Here is a 22,925-nt window from a genome sequence, read left to right as displayed (position 1 = left end):
TATGTGGAAAAGATATTTAATTGTAAAATAGAAAAGTAGGCCAGAGTACAGTTTTAAGGGTAATTGCTTCTTTATACAGATAGGTAATCTAGAAGGGTCTTAGGGTTAAACATTTTCATAAAGCAATAAGACATTAAAAAATAAAGCAAGAAAAAGGAGCTTGAAGTTGTGTTTTACAAAAAAGAATGAACAGTATGTCAGAGTTTAATGTCCATACATTGCGGAATTCAACAATATTGTGATGAGAACAAGTCACAGCACAGACATACGGCTTTCACAGGGAAAAGTAAAAGTTATGTTAGACATACCTAGCATCACTGGAGTACAAAAAGTTCTTGTTCTACATACAAAAGCATTTTTTTTCCATAAGAATAATTTCCTGGGGGAAATGAGTCCATGAAATATTTCAGAAACCCATATGCTCTGAGTATTCCAAAAACATTATCTTAAAATCCAGTGCCTTAAAGTGCTTTCATGTGGAAATCATGATGGAAGGCACAAAATAGTTTCACGTCCCCACTATGAAATTTTCAAAAAAGCATAGATTTTGCAGTTTGCAAATTCAAGTTATCTTGTAAGCTGCTCCTTCTAAGAACATTGTCATTCCAATAAAACCAGCTGCTAGCTTACTTAACTTTCAATGACCTATAGAATAAAAGGATTTTTTCCCCTAGTTCACTTTCGTCATCTTTGTGGGAAAAATACGTATGCAAGTGATGCACTTTGAAATTATAAAACATGCAGAATATGTACAAACAGAACGTTTAAAAAATATTTGCTTCATATACATGTAAATCTACTTGGGTATAGCTGAAATTGAACAAATATAAAAATTTGCTTTCTAAAAAATGTTTTCAGAGAATCTGAGACAACTTAAAGCTGTACAAAGATTTCCTGGGAGAAATCTTCTCTTCATATAGAAGTTTATACCTACAGGAGGAATTCCAGCATCAGTCCACCACATAATTATTAGATAACATTTGGTCTAATCAACAACGATCACCCTTAAAACTGTTCTGTTTCTGAGAAATTAAGGTTCATACTAAAATCAAAAAGAATTCACAAAAACAGTGGCTTATTGTGTTTTTGGATCTCTTCAACAATCTTTAGAACTCATTTGGAACTGTAAAAAAACAAAAACTATTTACAGAATTCAGTTTTAAATACATTTCACAACTTCTAAAGTAGAGTTTTATGTTACAAGGATTCAGAGCTCATGGCGGAAGTCCGACCGTCGATCCGCAGTCTCTTCCGTTGACATGGCTTCCTGCGACTGCGCCTTGTGGCGTATAGTTCAAGACTGTGTTCTTTCTTAACCAAAAGCAAATGCAAACTACGTGCTCGTAGTTAATTAAACAGCTTCTTTATTAGTCTGAAGACGAGTCATAGCTTCTAATTTTTGTCTGTAGGCCTCTGCTTCCTGTTCTTTCTTTAGAAGCTGCTGTCGATATTTTTGTGCTTCTCGGTTTGCCTCATCCAGCTGTTTCTGAAGCGCTTCTCTCTCCTAATCGAAAAAAAAAAGGCTTTTTCAATGTTTGCACAAATACATGACTAACACATACAAGCATGCATCCTTCAAACAGAAAAACCTGTAGGAGCTGGATGTAGCCGCCTATTGATACTTCCAAGACGTCTTGCTCTGTCTACCAATTCATTAGTAATTAAAGCCCCAAGTTTTGTGCTCCGTGCTCTGACAGAGATTACTGTCTGACCTCGAGAAAGCACTCCCTAATTAAAAATAAGATTAACATAATGAACCCAGGTTGTGGACCTGTACTCCTACATGTACGACAAAGACCAGTGAAGAGATTTAAGAGAGAAATATACCTCTTCACACCTCCATCTGTGATGTTTTTATGTAAAGGTATAATAAATTATAAAAGTTAATACTTTTTGAACACTCATTATGTGACGAAATAACGTGATTCCCAATAACAAGCCTCAAAGACAGTGATTATGCCCATTTTACAGATGAGGAAAACAATGCTCAGAGATGACGTAGCTTTCCGTGGTAACACAGTTGGGTTTACGAGATTCTAAAATTACTACTTTTAATACTATCTTCTTCTCTGGTAACAAACAAGATTCCTCATCTGTAAAACGAAGAGTGTTGGTCTAGATTAATGTTTCCTAAATTATCTCATTTTACAAACCAATAAAATAATAATTTCTCTATTGTGATTCATTAAATTATACAAATATTGAATATATGTATTAAATTCCTCAATAAACTGAGAGCTAAACACAAAGCTAGTCCAATGAAAATGATACCCTTTCTCCTCCTCACTCTGCCCCTTTTCAGTTGCCTAAGGGAAAGCATTTCAAAGACTCCTTTCTCATACCTCCAGTATGCATGTGGACAAAAGCTCAACCCGCACAGGCCCAAGCTCAACCTCATTACAGAGGCCCAGGACCTCTTTTGGGATGGGAGCTCAGGATAGGACCATGACTGAACATAAGAAATGCCAGGGTCATCCTGGACAAGACACTCAACCAGAGAAAACTGAAGGTGAGGGTCAGCAGCCTACTGGGGAAGAGGACAGTATGAGAGTCTCTTCCATTACTTCCTTGACTCTCATCCATTGTGAATGCTAAAAGATCCCCTCCCCTTCACTATTCATATGGTCTCCAAGGAGGAGCAAGTGTAATACTCCTTCCTGCCTTCCTTTGATCCCATTACCTTCCCCATACTGGGAATGAAGCTAAATCCAACATGTATTTTTCCCAAGTCCACCAAAGGTGGGAATGATTGATCATACAAGTAGTCTCCAAATCGTCCATTTACACAAAATGTACAAGAAGAAACATAAGCACCCTTCATCTCCAATTTAAGAAATGCCCACACCTTACCCTGCTACCCTTTTCTTACCCCCTTCTTACCCTTTCTCCAGGCAAGATGGCAGAGTAGGAACAAGTCAGAAAAGATACCCAAGAGTTGAGCCTCAGGAAAACAATCACCACCACTACCTTGGCAGTGAACTATGGAGAACTTTGAGCACGCTGGTGGAAAGGGTGGGAGAGGGGTGCTGCTTCTCCAGGAGTTAGACAGCCACCTCTGGCAGAAGCACTCATGGCCCTGAATAAGTGCTTTAAAATTTTACATGTGTTAAGAAATAAGATCCTTTGATAATGAAAGTTTTGAATTTGGTAGGAAATCCTGGAACACAGTCTCTAAGGTATCTTCTCGTACTAGCTCTTCATTAACAGCAAGGGAGTCACAATTACTCAGCAGATGAAAGCAAACCGAGTGAGGCAGTCTAACAGTAAATACAGTTCAATTGTTCTCCTTATTGCGTATTTTTATTTCAATTAGAATATATCTTCCTATAAATGAAAAGACAGCTCCCTTCTGCCTACTAGGCCAAATAGACATTCATGTTACACTGCGTTTCTTGAATGTATCTGTAAAACCTGAAAGATAAAGGTCATTAGCACTACTCTTGGAGTACACTCAGTCCTCAAGATTGAAAGCACAGTTAACATTACTTTTTTTTAAGTGTCTCCATTTTTTTACTTCTCAAGAATATAGGTGTTTGGGGAGAGAATCTTCTTGCCACCTCACTTTTCAAAGCAAATAAAAATCTCTAAAAAGTGGAAAATATCACTTATTTTACTCAGAGATCCTTTGTTTACAAATTTATTTGTTAAATGTTTACCGAACTTTTATTACATGCAAGACATTTCCTTAATGTAAACAGTAATTTGGTTGTTTCACACATGAATAGAATAGTCCAACAGACTGACATTTGAGATTTACATTTAAATAGAAATACCAATCCTATAGTTTTGACCTTTTGCAATAAAAGCATGTAAAAAGGACTTTGACATTTGTAAATAAACACACCTTCACCTAATAATATGTAATACTACAGTGTTTTTCCTTTAACAGTCTAACACTGAAGAATTCCAAAAAAGTAAATTCTGATGATAATCACGATTTGGTAGCAATTGAGAAGATATTTATCTTACACAGCAACTCCAAACCCAAGCAATGGAATGACAAGGCAAGGGAAGACTTGAGTTTGCTTTTTTATTTTGAAACAAAATTCTTGAATTCAGCTCCGGCTGGTAGCAATTCTCTGGAAACAGTGTTATCATTTTTAATTTTCTAATATTCAAATTTATTTTTACCTTAGCTAAGGCAAAAAGTCATTATAGTGGTTTATCTCTTACCATACTTCTATAAAATTTTGGAAGATAATAAAAGCAACTAACACTTAATGAGCATTTATGATATGCCCATGATTGTACCAGTCCTTTACATGCATTTTCATTTAAACTTTACAACAGTCTGATAATGTAGGTGCTGTTATTTCCTCCCTGTTACTAACTTTAAAAGGTTACATAATCTGACCAAGATAACATAATCAGAAAATTATAAAATAAAACCATATTTTAACCATTAAATATTTCTTTAAAAAAAGAGAAACTGGGGCGCCTGGGTGGCACAGCGGTTAAGCATCTGCCTTGGGCTCAGGTCATGATCCCAGGGTCCTGGGATGGAGCCCCACGTCAGGCTCCCTGCTCAGCCAGGAGTCGGCTTCTCCCTCTGCCCCTCTCCCCACCACCTGTGTTCTCTCTGTCAAATAAATAAAATCTTTAAAAAGAGAAGGAGAGAAACTGGGCAGGACATGTGAGCTGTTCCCTTGCGTATAAACATCAATTTTCCAAGTGCCATGGACCAAATATGATCCTGTTTTTATAAATAAAGTTTTACGGAAATAAGGCATGCCTACTCATTTTCAAAGTGTCTGTGGCTACTTTCCCACTACAATGGCAAAAGTGAGCCGTGAAGCACAGACTGGACAGCCCACAAAGCCGAAAGTAATTGCTATCTGGTCCTTTGCCTACTCCACCCCTAAAGAAAAAACTTACCAAAAAGAGACAGGAGGGGCGCCTGGGTGGCTCAGTTAGTTAAGCGTCTGCCTCAGGCTCAGGTCATGATCCTGGAGTCCTGGGATCAAGCCCTGAGTAGGGCTCCCTGCTCAGCAGGGAGTCTGCTTCTCCCTCTCCCATTACTCCTCCCCCAGCTCCTGCTCTCTCACTCACTCTCTCTCTCAAATAAATAAAAATCTTAAAGAAAAACAAAAGAGATAGGAGTATAGAAAATGCTCAACTTTGATAGATCAAAGAATATCGATAAAAGGAAAATAGACTGAAAAAAACTGCATCAAATAAAACATTGTGTAAAGTTTACAGAAAACAGTTTTTAAAAGAACACTAAGGATCTCAATCTATCACTGGTTAGAAGACAAAAATATTTCATTAAAAATAAATAAACTTGCTAATAAACATATTCATCTGTAACCTCCATAGCAAAGAAAAGGTAAAGGTTATTTCCTGAATTCACACAACTAAACAGCAGAAAAAATCTGTTCTTCTAATGCACTAATAATATTTCTTCCCTCCCACATTACAAAATAATTAACTGATTCCATATAGAGCACACTGCTTCCAAAAATATCTTTAGTGGAGTAATATCAAGGGGGTGATATGATAAACATTATTGCAATTTGGTGTCTTATTCATACCTCCCCTTCAAAAAACAAATCTATTTCATTTCCTATATTGCTATAATGCAGATATAAAAGCTTCAGTGTTTATAATATTTTCTACAATTTAAACCAATTCTGTAGAGATTATTAATAAACCTCTCCAATGTTAGTTGGGAAACTGTAAATATAAATTCTTAACACTTGACTTATAAACAGGCACTTTGGTAGTTGTGGACACACACATGCAGAGAAAACTCAAACATGTTAGATTTTGTATAATGAGTTACTTTTTTTAATTCCTGTAGAGCAGAGTCCCTCGATCTCCACATGGATATTTTGGGACCAGATAATTCTTTACTGTGGGGGCTGGCTGTGCACTGTAGGATGTTCAGCAGCATGCCCAACCTCTTTCCCCTAAAGGTCAGTGGCACACCCCTAGTTACGACAACCCAAAATGTCTCCAGACATTGCCAAAAGTCCCTGGGGTCAAAAGTGCCCCAGTTGAGAATCACTGCCTGCAAGAAACCTTTTTAGTTAATGGTTAAGTTGTCACTTAGAGTATAAAAGTCTTCCCCCAAAGACAACTCCATTGGTCACCTGAGAAAACAAGTTCAAAAGCACCACTCTGTGTATTATAAGGAAATGATTACCTGGTTTGATGAAAACATTGGAGGCCTCTCTTCATTCTACATCCCCAGCCCCCCTCTACCATCTAGACTCACTGTATGCTTCAAGGTCTCTCTGTAACAGCTCTAGAGAGATCATGCAACCTTGGCTTGAACATTTCTGGTGACGGAGAATGAGATTTTCAAGACCAGAAAGCTCTAATTATGAAAAACAAAACAAAACAAAACAAACAAAACACTTCTTTTAAACCAAACTAAAACTCCATCTCCCTAAAGTTCTATACTTGGTTCTAGTTAATTTATATACCCTAATTCATACTTTCCTGTTACCTGTAATTATGCTCCCTGGTCTCTGAAAGACTAAAAGGGAAATCAGGCTGACCTTTGAGAAAAACAGCAACACTTATGGGTTACTAGGTAAATAAAGGTACAGGCTGCACATTCATTGTTTTAAATATATAATTTGTTGGATTTATTAAGCTTATGTTTAATAAAAATTCAAGTAATTTTAAAATGTTTTATTAAATAGTTAAAGCAAAAAAAAATAGTTAAAGCAAAGTACATGGCAAAATTTTTTCACCTTATATGCCAGAAAAAAATCATCTGACATCAAAAAAACCATATTTAAAACATTACTAAATAATAAGTATATTGATACTGTTCAATGGAATAAATTGCTAGTGCATAAGAACTTCTGTGTACTGAATATCATTTCAAATTTTGAAGAAACAAAACAACTTACCCTCAATAATTAAAGTCAAACTTTTACCAAACATTCTGGTTAAGCCATGAATCAGATTCTTGTTAACTCAATAATATATTCTTTGTGATTATGGCTTAAAGATGTTACACTTAAATGAACTAGAGCAAAGATATATTCTAGTTGTCCTCAGAACTATGTTGCTTTTTAGTGACTTTAAAAAAAAAAAAAACCCTCTTTTCCATGAAACAAGACACCTAAGAATTCCTAGATGTTCACCAACATTTACTATTTAAGACAGTCAGCAACATTTACTGGTTACGTATATCAGATATTATGAATATGTATGTAATGAGTATGATGACTTTGTAAATTCTGATAAAATCTCCAAAATGCAGATATTGTTATCCAAAACTCCAATTTGAGAGAAAATAAAACTGAAATTCATGAAAGGTAAGATAACTTGCCTCAAAGCTAATAGGGCCAAGAGGTAGAATTCAAATCCAGCTCATTTAATTTCAAGTCCAACATCCTTTACACTGCAATTGATCTTTCAAAGTTATTCAAGAATAATTTTATTTTCACTTTATATGAGTTAATATCAAATTCAGGGAACACAGGTTTATTTACAGTCATGTGAGGAAAAAAACCTGTGAGGCACTATGGTTTGATTACACTTCCAAACTAGTTTGGGAGGTGGGGGAAAATGGTGAATCCTATCAACAGCTAGTCTTAATTAAAATTCCTTATTAAAGAACTTAATAGTGAAATAAGCAGTTACTTATGGCTTTTTAAAAAATAACCTAGTCGACAAACATCAACATTCTTTAAAAGGATCCTCCAGCCCAAATGGGCATTTGCATTTCACTTTCAAAAGAAAAGAATGTTTTTTGTCAATATACAGTGACATTTCTTTTGTGACTTGTGAGAATGATGCATGTCAATTTAATAGAAAATGAAGGATGGAGTGCAAGAACCAAATTCATTACAATGTTACCACGATGACAGACTTTGTTATAAACAAATTCTTCACTCATTCATTCATTCATTCAATATGTATTTATTGAGGGCTTGCTATATGTATAAGCAAATTATTAGACAAAATAATATATGGACTTTCATTCTGTATCAAAACAGCACTGTCAGTAATAAATAGAAAAGACCAAAAAAAAAAAAAAATCTAGAAAAGCAAACTGAATTTATTTTGGGTGACTGCAGCAAAACACACCGGGTAAAAGACTCCTTACTTCTATTTCTGCAGATTCCACCCGGTTTTCAATTATTTCGATACATTGTCTCTTAGCTGGTGGTTCTTCGCTTATAACGGTTTCTTCAGCAATGTCGGTTGCTGGTACTGTTAATACTAAAATTAAAAAAAAAAGTATACGTTACTTCATTTTCAGCTAGGTTTTAGTAGAAATAAAACTAGTTGCGACATTGTTGATGCAACTCGTAAAATAAAGAGATCCTGAAACAATAATGTAAAAGCATTAATTTTCTTTTTATTAGGATATCCATCTTTGCATTTTTAATGAACACTATCTATTTTTTAAGGTACCTATTTTTTTAAAACTCTAAAGATAACATATTTATTATATGGATGAAAATCAAAATAAGCATAACAATCACTTTTACTGGTTTCTTATTGTTCTTGTGTTAATTTATATAAAAACAAACATGAACGTACATTCTCGTTGTTTTCTACAAAAGGCAGCACGCACACAAGAGAGACATGTTTTGCCTCTGCTTTCTTCCCTCCATGAACCTAGGCTATCTTTCATCAGTACATACAGTGCTGGCTTTTATTTAGCTGCATAATATTCCACTGTGTGGACACACCATTATGAACGTTGTCTGTGTATAAACTCTGCTTGTTTTTCTTTTGGCTTGTTGGACTTTGTCCCTGATCTTTAGTATTTCTTTATACAGACGTAAACATATATATACATAGAGAGAGAGGCTGTCCTTGCTCTGTATAGCAAGCAGTGCGGGACCACAGAAATGACTGTGCAAGCTGGGACCATGCAAACCAATTTTAATAATCAACGGGGAAAATTACAATTGTGTTACAGCCTTTAAAGTTCTTTATCAAAATATTAAAAACTCTCTCATTTATAAATGTAAGCAGACATGAAAAAAAGTAAAATTTTTAGTACACTGGAATTTAAAACATTAGCGATATTGAGAATTAGAGAGTTTTATTTCTTTTAACTCATATTATATTATACTTACAAATTAACCCAGGAAGAATTGCGAACCTTGTATCTGCTTCACTGGACTGTCTGCATAGTCCGTATATATTCATATGTCAGTTACGCATTTTTGAATTGTGGAGGCTTTAAAAGTTTATCTTAATATTTAGTAAGCTCCTCTCATTGCTCTTCTTTCCCAGAGTTTTCCTTATTCTTCTTCCCTTCTCCCCCCATTAATATAAACTTCAGAATCTGTTCGACTAGTTCCAGGAAAAAACCTGTTAGTCTCTGTTATGGCCTGAATTGTGTCCTCTCAAAATTCAAATGCTTCAATCCTAACCCGCAGTACCTTCAAGAGGTAAATAAGGTAAAACGAGGTCACATGGGTGGGCCCTAATCCAACATGACTGGTGTCCTTTTAAGAAGCAGAGATTAACACAGACAACACAAACAGACTGAGGGACGACCACATGAGGACACAGTGAGAAGGCGGCCATCTGCAAGCCAAGGAGAAAGGCCTCAGAAGAAACCAAATTTGCCAACACCTTGATCTTGGACTTCAACCCTCCAGCACTGAGAAGATAAATTTCTGTTGAGTCGTTCAACCCATGGTATTTTGTTGTGGCAGCCCCAGCAAACTAAAACAGTCTTTTTTTTTCCCCCGTATCACATTACACTTACAAATTAACTCAAGAAGAATGGAGAGCTTTACGATAGTGAATCTTCTCAATCAAAAACATGACATTTCTGGGGCGCCTGGGTAGCACAGCGGTTAAGCGTCTGCCTTCGGCTCAGAGCGTGATCCCGGCGTTATGGGATCGAGCCCCGCGTCAGGCTCCTCTGCTGTGAGCCTGCTTCTTCCTCTCCCACTCCCCCTGCTTGTGTTCCCTCTCTCGCTAGCTGTCTCTCTGTCAAATAAATAAATAAAATCTTTAAAAAAAAAAAAAATGACATTTCTTTCCATTTGTTCATGGGATGAGATTAGTCTGTCTGTATAATGGCCAGGTATTAGAAACACTGTATCTGCTTGATACAAACTGTGAAAGTTTCCTTATTTCTGTATGATTTGAATTAGTTCTTTGAAGCTTTGTGAAAGCATCTGGGCCTGATCCACATCTTGGATGAGCCATCAGCAGATTTCTGCAGAATAGAACAGAATGGCCTCCCAGGCCTCACAGGTCAAGGGGCTCCTCTTCTGCTGCTATAGAGGCAAACGTTTTCCCTGAGACCTGGTCACTCTACAGTGCCGTATCACCTCCGTCACTCTGAACCAAACCTCTAGCTCTAGCCCTTTCCTTCCCCAATTCCTTCACTAGCCATGAAGGGACACAGTCTCTGCAATCCTAATTATTTTCTAAAAGGTTATGCATGTGCACACACATTTTTTGGGGGGGATACTGGGTACATGGCAATGCTTGCTCAGATAGGAATTTTCCATACCTTTTCTTTCTGCTCCCCCAGCATTCATGCCCTACTCTACCTCAGCCCTGCTTACAGCACCTCCTACACACACTGGGCCCTGTCTTGCTGAGTGTGTATTTATTGCGAATTTTTTAGCTCAATCTCTTTTCTTTTCTCGATGCACCACTGTGGGTTTTCATAAAGGTGCTCTTGCCCTGGCTCTAATGGTCTTAGATGGTTTTGGGAGCACTTAAAATATGGAATTTTATGGTTTTCTCAGCCTTTTGTTTAATCTATCTTACTCCTCTCAGTGGTTTCCAAGAGGGAAAAAAATGGGAAAACTATCAACAAAGCTGCTAAAAGTGGTTACCACATTCCTACTACGAGTCCTAAGTCCAACTTATTTGTAAGGAGCCTTTTCATACATGGTATTTTTAAAAGACTGTAGGCTATCTGAATTGCAATAAGCAGCATAAGGAATTATTGTCCAAAGCGGATTCTCAATTGTTTACGTAAGCTCATTTTCCAGCCAGAAACCAATTCTTCTTTCCACCTAGTATATACTCAGAGAATGCAAGTTAATTTCAATACTAATCCAAGCAAATAAAATTAGCCAATCAAGTCTCTTGCAAAAGGTAACAAAAATATAATTTAAGGCAGAAATAAATGCTTTGAGAAACATCACAATTTCCCGAGCATTGAGAATAAATTCAAACTTTATGCACATGCCTACTACCAACCTTGTTGTCCATCTGGCATGGTCACAATGATGGGCTGACCTATTCCACTGGTCGGAATGGAGTGCAAATTTCCCAGCTGAATTCCGTCTGTGACTATTGTGATGACTTGCTGACCCCCTGAACTAACTACTTGCTGAATGGCACCATCCACAGATTCCGCAGTAACTACCTCCTCCGTAGCCACTACTGGAAAAAAAAAAATACATATGTAAAAATCAGTGAACACAGATAAAACTATGACTAGGAGTTGATCTTTGCTTTGCTACTTTTGTTTTCCACGCTTTTTATGTGACACATATAAAAACACATGGTGTTTATTACGTTCACTCTGCAGTGGTGCTGTACACTACCTATGTAAACCATCGACTATAAGCCCAAAATTTACAACTGAGTTCTGACTACGCATGTGTATATTTAAAAAATATCTCTTCATTTAGTTATATGAGTACAGAATTTATAAAATCTCCTAAGGTCAAAGATATAACAAGAGTTACACCTGCTTAATAAAGTTGTACAATCCAAAAGAGAATTTTGTGTGTGGTTATACTCCATTTGTATTTACATGAGTTGATACGCATTTCCATATTTGATGAGACGAGAAAATGTATATTTTTCAAGTAAGCAGAACAATAAACAGTATTCCCTTTTTGGATTGTGTGGGCAAGGGTTGCCTTGATAGTAAGTGGCACACAGATCGAGTACTGTATGATAGTGAGTAATACAGCATATTAACATTTATATAAATAAAATCCAAAACTATGTCCTTAATATTCTGTGAGAGCCCCAGAAAGGATTCTGGCAGCTGAAAACAGCCCCCCTGGCTTTGCCTGGGTAAAGAAATCACAATTTAATGCTGCCAAAATCTTTTCCCACAGGCAACCCTATGCCCAACTACTGCTCCCAAATGACATACGTACAGGAACATTCATAGCAGCTTTACTCATGATAGTAAAAGACTTGAAACCAACCAGTTATCCATCAAAAAGACAATGGATAGAGGTAGATTCATACAGTGGAATACTACACAGCAATTAAAACGACTAAATACAAAATATGGATAAATCTGACAAAAATCATGCTCAGTGCTATAAGTCCGGTACAAAATATATACTGTGTGCTTCCCATTCATGAACTAAGCAGTGATTATACACAGGAGTAATCATGTTGAGATAATTCATTATACTATACACTTACGATCTGTGCAATTTTCTGCATGCATATTACACTTCAACAGAGAAGCATCAAAAGGAATAATGACGGATATCAAAGAAGGCACGTGATGTGATGAGCACTGGGTGTTACACGCACCTAATGAATCACCGAACACTACATCAAAAACTAATGATGTACTGCTATATGTTAGCTAATTGAACTTAACAGAAAAAAGAAAAAAAAAGGAATAGTGACAATAATGGATTATAACACAATGAATCTTTAAAAATCTATTTGTCCGTAATAATACTTCATGAAAAAGGACAGAAAGGGGGAAAGAGGAAAGATCTTCTTGAAAAAAGAATGACATCAAACACTGTATCAAAAACTAAGGATGTACTGTGACTAACAAAATAAAAAATTTTTTAAAAAAAGAAGAAAAAAGAATGACAGCTAATTAACAAAACAAGAAAAATTATCATTGTAACCCCCAAAGTAATAACTGATTCAAACAAGGGTCACCAATGGATGTTAAAACCACTGAAATGTTTCAAGAAACAAGATATTCACATATTCTCAAAGTATCATGCCAAAGATTAGTAAGGGGGAAAGGGGCTTATAAAGACCTGGCAGTGACCACTCTCACCAAGCAGTCATGATCGGGATGGCCTCACATGTGCCTCCTGATGTGACGCAATGGGACATTACACAATATCACTTGTGTTCTTCCTGGAAATGTTTGACCTGCATCTAATTATTATTAAACAAATGAATCCAGAATGAAATGATTGTGCACACAATGGGCACAGACTCTACTAAGATTTCAGTGTCAAAAAGAACAAGGGAAGTGGCAGGGGCTGCCCTAGGCTGGGGGAGACTAAAGAGACACAACGAAATACAATGTGTGAACTTTGGATACTGGATGAAAAACAAACACCTTCTAAAGGATATTTTGGGAATAACTGGGGAAACTTGAATGTGGACCACATGTCAGATACTGTTACTAAATTAATGTTGATGTTTTTAGGAAATATAATGGAGCTATGAATGTGTAACAGGCTGTCCTTGTTCTTGGGAGATATATGCTGAAGTATTTAAGCGTGAGGTGTCATGATATCTGCAGCCACTTGCAGATAATTGGGCATAATAAAAGTGCATGTGTGTGTACATGCAGGTGTGGCAAGATTTTAACAGGTGGTGAGTACAGGTGAAAGGTATAAAGTTTATCCTCCAATTTTTCTATGGGCTTGAAAACTGTCGATCTAAAAAAATGTTTTAATGTAACATCTAACATACATAATTCTGAAAAATAATTACAAATAATTACATAAAATAAAGAACAGTTCAATGTAATTCTGAAAAAAGAAATCACATAAAAACTGTTTGTAAATGTTTTCTTCATCGATCGTGTGAGGCAACACTTTACAAAAAGTGCAATTAAATAAAACCATTCTCTCCTGAGTCCTGTTACCCACCGTTCAGATGCACAGGTGCTCTGAAACATGCTAAGTTGCTACCAACTCCCTGTAGAACATCATGGGTATCAATGAACTCCTTTTTCAAAAAAGACAAGTATGGGGACCCTAGTTTTCAAAGACGTACTCATGGTACAGCAACAGATCTGGCTGCAACCCTGTGATTCTGTTATTTGGTAATAATCAAGGGTCACAGTACAAACTGCAGAAGAGAATACTGAAAATACAAAACACCTTTATGTTTTGAGTTCTCTCATTTTTGTTTCTCTTAAACTATAATTAGGCTTTATCACCAAGCACTTAAGAAAATTTCAGGAAGATAATTATAAAATGAAATGTAGGGCATGAAGCAGTAATATATTCAATAGAACAACTACTAAGGTTTTCAAACACATTAACTATTGCTTTGATTTTTCTTAAAAATATCCATATGAAAAAGAAATGTCCAGTCTGGCTGAATGTTAATTACAAGTAGTAAATACTTTAAAGCATAATCATATGTAAGAAATTTCTGAGATCACACACAATCAAGGTACAACTCAAGAACTTTCATCTTTGCAGTATTCCCAATGACTATCATTAAAATAATAGAGTTCCTCCCTTTCATCTAAAAAGTTTTCTTTTTAAGTTATGCTATAGTAAGGAATATGAGAAAAAATTATAAGGAAACCAATTACGTAAGAAGACAAAGTGTGCCCCAGAAACCCTAAGAACAACCCAACAGTGAAATGTTGGAACATGTAAGAATAAAAGAGAGAACCTAAAAACTTTAAAAAGAGTGTTAAAATACACACACACACACACACACATATGCCCCTCTAAATGTAAAACCCCAGGATAAAAAATAAATAAGTGTAATACTCATTGATCAAAATCAAGTTTGTAATATATAAAGAGAGCCTAGATAGCCTACAGCATCGTTGAAAATATCGGAGATCTCGCTCAACAAGACTTAATTATAATTTATATAATTCAAATAAGAGAAAAAAACTGTCTTTAAGATGATCTGAGGATTGAAAATTCTACATGTAAATGTTTCACTGCGAAAAACTGTGTTCAATAAAAACGTTCAAAAGGTACTGGGCCTACAATTGAACCTGAAATTAAAAACAAAAAAGCAAAACCAAAACAATCTTATGAAGCCCAGTAAACTTATCCCTTAAAGCCAATTCACTTTTACTGACCTATTGTAGGAATAGCAGAAAAACAATGTGCAGAGGGGACCTGATTCAAATTTCACTATTAGGAGAAAAGAGGGAAACAGCCGCTAGATGCATTACTCCTCTGGAAAAACACCGTATTAACAATCAACAGAAGTTGCTCTAAAGACAAAAAGAAAGGTGGTCACAGATCTCTATTTAATCAAGAGATTATATCGCTGGGCCACAAAAAAAGAGTAAGGCTAAGCAAAACAAAACCAATATAGGAGAGTTCAGGCTAGAGCCATAAAATCTTTTCACTTCTTGTCTCTTTGCCAAATCCTAATCCATGCCACCACAACCTCTTCCCCAGCTGATTGCATTAAGACTCCTAACTGAACCCCCTTTCAGAGCCTGCCAAAGTAATCATTTTCAAAGCCCTTCATAACCTTACCTTCAACCACCATGAGTTACTCTCCCACTCACTGCGCTCAGCCACATGCGCCTCTAAAGTGCCCTGAAAAGGACCAGCTCTTCCCGGCCTCAAAAGCTTTAGAAGTGTCCCTCTTCCTCAAATGTTCTTCCCCCAATGTTTGCTCTACTAATTCCTAATTCATCTTTAGTTTAAATGTCTCTTCCTCCGGAAAGATTGTCTGAGCCGCCAGACTAGGTGAAAATCCTGCCTCCTTTACAGGTAGCACTGACCACAGTTATTTATCAGGGTAACTGCCGGACAGCTTGCTCTACCAAAGACCACATGTTCCACCAGGACTGGGACTGAATCAGAATGTTCACCATTTTCTCTCTAGCACCAAGCAGAGTAACCAAGTCATAAGAGACACTCAACAAAAATCTGTTCACAGTGCATGAAAAAATGATACTTTTCTCATTATAAATGAATAGCTGTTTATAAACAAGAAGTCGAAATTTTAGCACAAGAACAGTTCTGAGTTATTCCTTTAACCCAAAACATGATCTATCCCTCCGCGAATTTTTACTGTTTGTGCATTTTTGTTTTGTTTTAAAGCAAAAAGAAAGGGAGTAAGAGTGTGAGTTTCCTGGAGTTTTGATTTTTCAAAGAGAAAATGCCTGTAACAGAGTGGCCCGTAAGCTTTGGTAGAAAGAGGATAACATAACCGCCTCTGTTCATTAGTAAAGAGTAAACCATTACATGGCCGTGGTTTTCCTCATGAGGAAAGAAAGCAGCTGCAACCTCCCAAAGAAATTTTTTTTTAACTTTTCTGTATCTTCATTTTGGAGTAACTTACAAAATGGAATGCACTGGAATGCGTTCTCATCTATTTAAATCCCTATATCCCATCCATTAAAGAAGGACATAGGAACAAAACATTTATTTCAGCAGACTGCTTCAACAGACATACCTCAGGAGTAAAGCAAGAATAGTGATGCTTTTGTTTGATAGAAGACAAAATGATAATCACACAGTTACTCTTATCACAAACCAAATTATAAACATTGTAGAAGAGACCAGTCCACTGATCACCAAAAAACTGCCATATATTATAGTGGTCACAGTCACACAACTTAGGAATCAATCAGACCCTTGAGCACAAAACTCCTTTCACCACTTAATGGCCATGCTACCTTGGGCAAAATTATTTAACTTCGTAAATCTCAGCTTCATCATATATAAAATGAGAGTACTACTTTATTTCCCAGATCCTAACTACAATGTCCTTGAAAAAAATCGATGTAAATATTTTCTAAAATGGGGATGAGCCTGACAATTGATGTTAAGAAAAACTGAACAGCCATGAAGCAGAGAAATAATCAGCGTGAGCATGTGGAAACTGAGCTGTGAGAAGGTACTTCTTTATCTGATCACGCACCTCCGCTGAGTTATTTACACTGGTGGCAATGTACTCACCTGAACTTTAACTTAATTCGGGCTCTTAAAATATCTTCAAAAAGATTCCATTATGAGGTAGCATGGAAATGAAAAATTACTACACTCACAAAAGACTGTAAATCACACATGATAAAAGTCAACTGAAATTCCTAATCTCTCAGACCAGGCCATATGTAACATTTACAAAAGTAGATGTTGGAGGAGTTGGTATGACGAATTCATGGAGCCAAACAGCTAAATGTCAAAATTTCAGCTGACCTTCAGGAAAAGTTGCTTAATTTTCAGAGATACATGCTTTAATTAAAGACAAAAAATGCGAAAGTTTAACAAAACAGAAGCCGCCAGTAAAAGTAATTTTCTTTGCGATGCTTACGCAACGACCAAGACGCTAGAGAGACCCAGGCACAGGTTATAAAAGCAGCATATCCGGGACGATGATGCACATAACTGCTAACGGCCAAAAGTGATTCTGAAAAATCTTACGACTCCCAAATACAAAGGCTTAGACTCCAACATGGATTATGCTGCTAAAGAAGCTGGAGAACAGATAAATGTTTGTTATCACTAGTCAGTAAGGAAAAGAGAGAAAGAGAAGAGAGAAATAGGTCCATTTTTCTCCCTGAAAAAAAACACATCTTTCAATCAGTAGCACCTTAAAGAGTCAAATCCAGTAATATGGATCTTCAAGCTTTTTGGTGAGGATTCAGTCAGATCATAAGTAAAACATGTACCACAGGGCCCAGGACACAAGTAAGCACTCAATGATCTGTTGTCGTTACTGTTATTATTAGGCACGATTTGAAAAAAACCATGAATTTAAATGAGTGGCAATAAATTATTTTTTTATAAGCACGGGTCCAAATATAATGGCCTAAACTACAGTAAGAATAGTAATTTTGTGAAGTTTTTAAATTCCCTAATTAAAAAGACATTTACTTACAGCAAGAACTATTTTGCTTTAATTAATTTATTTTAATTAATTTTTATTATTAATTAATTATATACATTATTTCTATATTATATATAATTATATATAATTAATTTATTTATTTTATTATATAATATAATATATTATTAATTTAAAATAAATTTTATTAAATTTTATTTAATTTATTTTAATTAATTGATTTATTAATTAAATTAATTAATATAAATAATTAATATAATATAAATTAATTAATTAAATTTAATTACAGCAAGAACTATTTTGCTTACATGTCAAAGTAAAACCTGGTCTAAACCAGCTACTGACACTGTTTATCATTGTTGACCATCAGGTCATCCTTTAACGGTGGTGCTGGCATGCTACCTCCTAGTTCTGTCAGTCAGTAAGATTCTACATCATTCTAACAGAACTAACAAAAATTAAAAGTTATGAAAAAGACAGCAAGTTCACGCATGTAATTATCTACTTTATACAAAAAGTCATAGACTAGTAAAAACAAAGGCCAAGTGGACACAGAGACATGTTTTTCTGTGAACCACACAAGTTAGTTTTTAATTTTAATCAAATTTTAATTAATTGACAAGACTTAACATTCTTTCAAAATCCCGATTTTCAGCTTCCCATAAAAAACGGAATCTGGCAACACTGCACATAGGACCATAATCAGCTAGAGCTAAGGAGCAGATGCCCCCTGCCCTGGGCCCCCGTCTTCAGATAGCCATCATCTTAAATCTGCTCACTTTAGCCTTTTCTATCACCTTCCTAGCCTTTGTAAATATTTGAGTCTCCAACTTTTAATGTGCACATTTGACTTGTTTCTCTAACCTGGCGTCTCTGCAGAGTTGGACAGCGGAGCGGACGCTTCGGCTAGGGCAGCTAACGTAGCCAATACTGACGTAGACGAGTTTCCAAACTGAACAGCAGATACACCGGTTTCATCTGTGAACAAAAGAGAAGACAGATTTACATTTTAAAGGAGTTTAATCTAATGCACTTTTCTGCTACTCTATTTTACTTTACTCAACTCTTAAATGAAGCTTGGATCATCATTTTGTGAAAAACAGGCTCGGATAGCACGAGGTTTTGGAAGATAATATTGCAGTGCATTTTGCAATATCACCTTTCTTCAAATTCTTGTGTCTCATAAAAATTGGTTTTTGCCAATACCAAAGAAAAGGTGATGGATATAATCTTACCCTCATTCTCCAACAGTCCTTTCTTAAAAGGAGGATACCTACTAAAGCATAAAGTCCCAACAGCTATCCTATATGCATCTCAATACCTGTTGCCTTGGATGAATTTTCTGAAGATACCAGACCTGTTAGGTTCACCACCCCTCCAGGTCCGATGATGAACTGTGGTGTGGCCGCATGTATCGTCACAGTGTCCGGGCTCTCCGGGTTTGTGTTGATTTGGTTCTGCATAGCAATCTAGGGCACAAATCAACACAGCGTTTTCAGAATTATAACTGGAACATAGAGCACAGATTCTCAATGTAGTGCAAACACAAACATAAAGGACATTCTAAAACTTAAGAAGAATCATATAAAACAAATGGAAATCTTTGTACAGGGTCTACTAAGAGTGCAGTGGTAAATCACAGATAGGAATTTACATCCTAATTCCCCAGTTAGGTAAAGCAGCAAAATCCCATGACAAGAGAAATGGATATCTGGAAGGCTTTTTATAGAACACAACTGAAAGATATTTTACTGCCCTGTGGCTATAGAAATCAAATTACTTAAATATTTCCTCTACTATATTCAGCAATATATAACACTATACATATAAAGTATGTCCTTCCCAATTAACTGTTCTCAATCTTCAACCCTGGCCCCCATACGGCACTCCTAGGAGTAAAAGAACTGCAAGAGGCATCACAAAATTCATTTTCCTGGACATATAAAATCTTTTAAGTAGCTAAAATTCAATAGAGTCAAATGGTCTTAAAGAAGAGTTCTACTGGGAAGGAGAACAAGAAGACAGGCAAGAAGCAGTGTGTAAAGAAGATAATTTATATCAAAGTTGTGTACCTAAAGAAAAGAGAAGCAGTACTGGCTCTTAGAAAAACTTTCCCAGGGGGGCTCGGGTGGTGCAGTCAGTTAAGCATCTGACTCATGAGATCGAGCCCTGTGTGGGGCTCCACACGCAGCACAGAGTCTGCTTAAGACTCTCTCTCCCTTTCTGTCTGCCCCTCCCCCCCATAACTAAATACATTCTTAAAAAAAGAAACTTGCGTAAAAGCCATAAAAAACTATGCTCCCAGATTTTTTTGAGGATGATGAAAAATAAAAGAAACCAATCAAAGTGATAGAGACTATATCACTCACTCAGGGGACGCTGTTATAGCTACTAAAGAAATATTTTAGTGGAAGTCTAACAGAACTTGAAAAACCGTATTTTATCCAAATACGCAACAAAATAATTAACAGAATAAAATGTCTAGAAGGGGAATTCAGGAACTTAAAAACACAGAAAGTAATCACCTTATCTAATCTTCTCATGTTACATGTAAAGACTATGATCTTACAATCAGAAAACTGAACAGTAAATGAACAAAGAAAAAGTGAAAGAGTTTGAAAATGACTGTCCAAAATAACCAAGTCCAAAATGAAAAGCCAAAAGCTAAACAGCTCAAATCATCCACAAGACAGAGATCCTTTCATATTCTCAAATTAAAAGCCAAAAGTTACCTGCAATATCTCTGCCAAATCTTCATTCCCATTGTCTATTGAAATATCAAATGCAGTTTTACAAAATTTACTTTGCGTGTGTACATCAGCACCATATTTGATTAAAAGTTCCACCACTTCTTGATGATTGTGTTCTGTGGCCCAGTGTAGAGCTGTCATCTTCAACATGTCCTTTGCATTAACATCAGCACCATGCTATAAAAATATTGCAAAATAAGAGATTTCTAAAACATGAAATATAAAGAATTCCTAATATGAAAATACTAGCCATTATGCTTTAAAGTAAGAATCTGCTACCAACATGATCAGCTCTCTATTTTTTGTGTTGAATAATTTGTATGTATCTCCATACATGTCACTTAATCAGCTTTCTATCATGCTAACTTCCCTATTTGTTTTCCTTCTAATTTCTTAGGAGTGCAGCAATGATTTTTTCAGTCACCAAGTATGAGCATCACGGGATAGAATGGCATAAGAAGTGAAGGAGAGAAGACCTCCGGAGGTCATGAGAAAGCGGAGGTTGTTCGTCCTTGTGCTGACAGGCATCAGCATTGCCTGGGTGCCCACTGTGCAGTCAGCACAAAGTGGGCAGCTCTTCGATTACATCCAGTCTATTACCAGTTACTTGGGACCACCCACTGCAGCTGTCTTCCTGCTTGCTGTTTTCTGGAAGAGAGTCAGTGAGCCGGACAATTGCCTGTTTTTGAGTTCCGGTTCCAAGACTGCAGAGGAGCAGGAGACCTAAAGTTCGTCTGGTCCCAGGAATTCAGCTACAGAGCTACCAAACCATTCTGAATATCTATGAACGCAACTGGAAAATGAAGAAAAGAGTAGCAGAAACTATGAACAGAAAAGCGACCACTTTCTGTAAGGAGGAGAAAAGATGGCTGAGGAGTAGGGGACCGCTTTCTCAACTGGTCCCCTGAGTCGAGCTGGATATCTACCAGACCATCCTGAACACCCACGGAATCAGCGTGAGACGCAAGATCTCTACAAACGAACATCTCCAGCGCTGAATATTGAGGTATGATGTGGGGACCCGTGAATCCGCGCACAGATATCGGAAGAAAAACAGAAGGGGTAGGGACCCGACGCACTTGGGCTCAGGGAAGCAGTAGCCACCTGCACTGGGGAGTGGGCCGGACTCGCTGACCAGTACCCACGAGAAAGCAGACTGAGACCGGGAGTGCGGGAATAAGCTCACGACCAGACTGAAAACCGGCGCTCCAGAGTGCATGCGAACCACACTGAAACAGGGAGCTCGGGAACCGGGGACGGCTGGCGGTGTTAGAAGCACAAAGGGCAGAGACGCGCCGGCCCTGGGAGCGAGGACTGGAAGAGCGGCTGTGGGGCGCACAACCCAGGACACTGCAGGGTTCTTAGCAGCACCAACAGAAACAGAGTTAAAGTGGCCAAGAGAGCTCAGTGGAGAGCAGACTGCGATCTCTCTGTTCTGAGACAGAGGGTAGGATATGGCCACTGCTGCTCTGACTCTCAGAAGAGCCACAGAAAACCACCAGGGAAAGCCGCCAGAGAACAAAAGCCGGGAAATACCAGCTCACATTGTGCCAATCCCCATCCCCCCTTGCAGGGGACGCCGAGACTCTACCCAAACAGGGCTGCCTGAGTATCGGCGCGGCAGGCCCCTCACCCCCCAGAAGGTAGGCTGAAAAATCAAGAAGCCCATATCCCTAAGGTCCCTATAAAACAAGTGCACACTGCCTGGGTCCTGGTCAATAATTTGGGCTCTGGGCATCCCCGTAACCACTCATCAGAATGACAAGGAGGAGGAATCCCCCCCAACAAAGAAAAGATACAGAGACTGTGGCCTCTGCCACAGAACAGATGGATCTGGATATAACCAAATTGTCAGAAATGGAGTTCAGAGTAACAATGGTCAAGACGAGGTGAAGACTTGAAAAAAATATTAACAAAAATATTAAGGAGAATATAGAATCTCTAAGGGCAGAAATGGAAGTGAATCTGGCAGAAATTAAAAATGCTATGAATCAACTGCAGTCTAAACTAGATGCTCTGATGGCCAGGGTCAATGAGGCAGAAGAACAAATTCGTGAATTGGAGGATGAGATGGTAGAAGAGAAAGTTAAAACAGAAACTTGGCTCAAAAAAATCCAATCTCAAGAATGTAGATTACGGGAGATTACTGACTCAATGAAACGTTCCAATGTCAGAATCATCAGCATCCCCGAGTGGGTGGAGAAAGAGAGAGGTCTAGAAGAGATATTTGAACAAATTACAGCTGAGAACTTCCCTAATCTGGCAAAGAAAACAAACATTTGTGTCCAAGAGGCAGAGAGGACCCCTCCCAAGGTCAATGACAACAGACCTACACCACATCATGTCATAGTGCATTTCACAAATATTAGATCCAAGGATACAGTATTGAAAGTGGCCAGGGGAAAGAAAATCCTTACGTACAGAGGGAAAAATATCAGAATAACATCAGACCTGTCTACAGAGACCTGGCAGGCCAGG

The 22,925-nt window shown here is 37.3% G+C and overlaps 1 protein-coding gene across 2 annotated transcripts in view; it reads right to left on the bottom strand.

Moving 5' to 3' along the window:
* GABPB1 (GA binding protein transcription factor subunit beta 1) overlaps positions 1–22,925 on the bottom strand; it is a 134,076-nt gene continuing 111,151 nt past the window's right edge. The window contains exons 4-9 of one of the 2 annotated variants that reach the window (XM_008705955.2): positions 20,430–20,624; positions 19,019–19,166; positions 18,562–18,675; positions 11,155–11,340; positions 8,069–8,184; positions 1–1,504 (exon numbers count right to left, since the gene is read on the bottom strand). In XM_008705955.2, coding sequence (XP_008704177.1) covers positions 1,352–1,504; positions 8,069–8,184; positions 11,155–11,340; positions 18,562–18,675; positions 19,019–19,166; positions 20,430–20,624 — 912 coding nt within the window. In that variant the 3' untranslated portion in view covers positions 1–1,351. The remainder of the gene's footprint in view (positions 1,505–8,068; positions 8,185–11,154; positions 11,341–18,561; positions 18,676–19,018; positions 19,167–20,429; positions 20,625–22,925) is intronic. The other variant, XM_008705956.2, reaches the window with a different exon arrangement.

Source organism: Ursus maritimus, unplaced genomic scaffold, assembly GCF_017311325.1.
Source record: "Ursus maritimus isolate PB19 unplaced genomic scaffold, ASM1731132v1 scaffold_35, whole genome shotgun sequence".
Taxonomy (NCBI): domain Eukaryota; kingdom Metazoa; phylum Chordata; class Mammalia; order Carnivora; family Ursidae; genus Ursus; species Ursus maritimus.
Note: the sequence above shows the minus strand (reverse complement) of the source record. Positions and strands in the feature narration are given on the sequence as shown.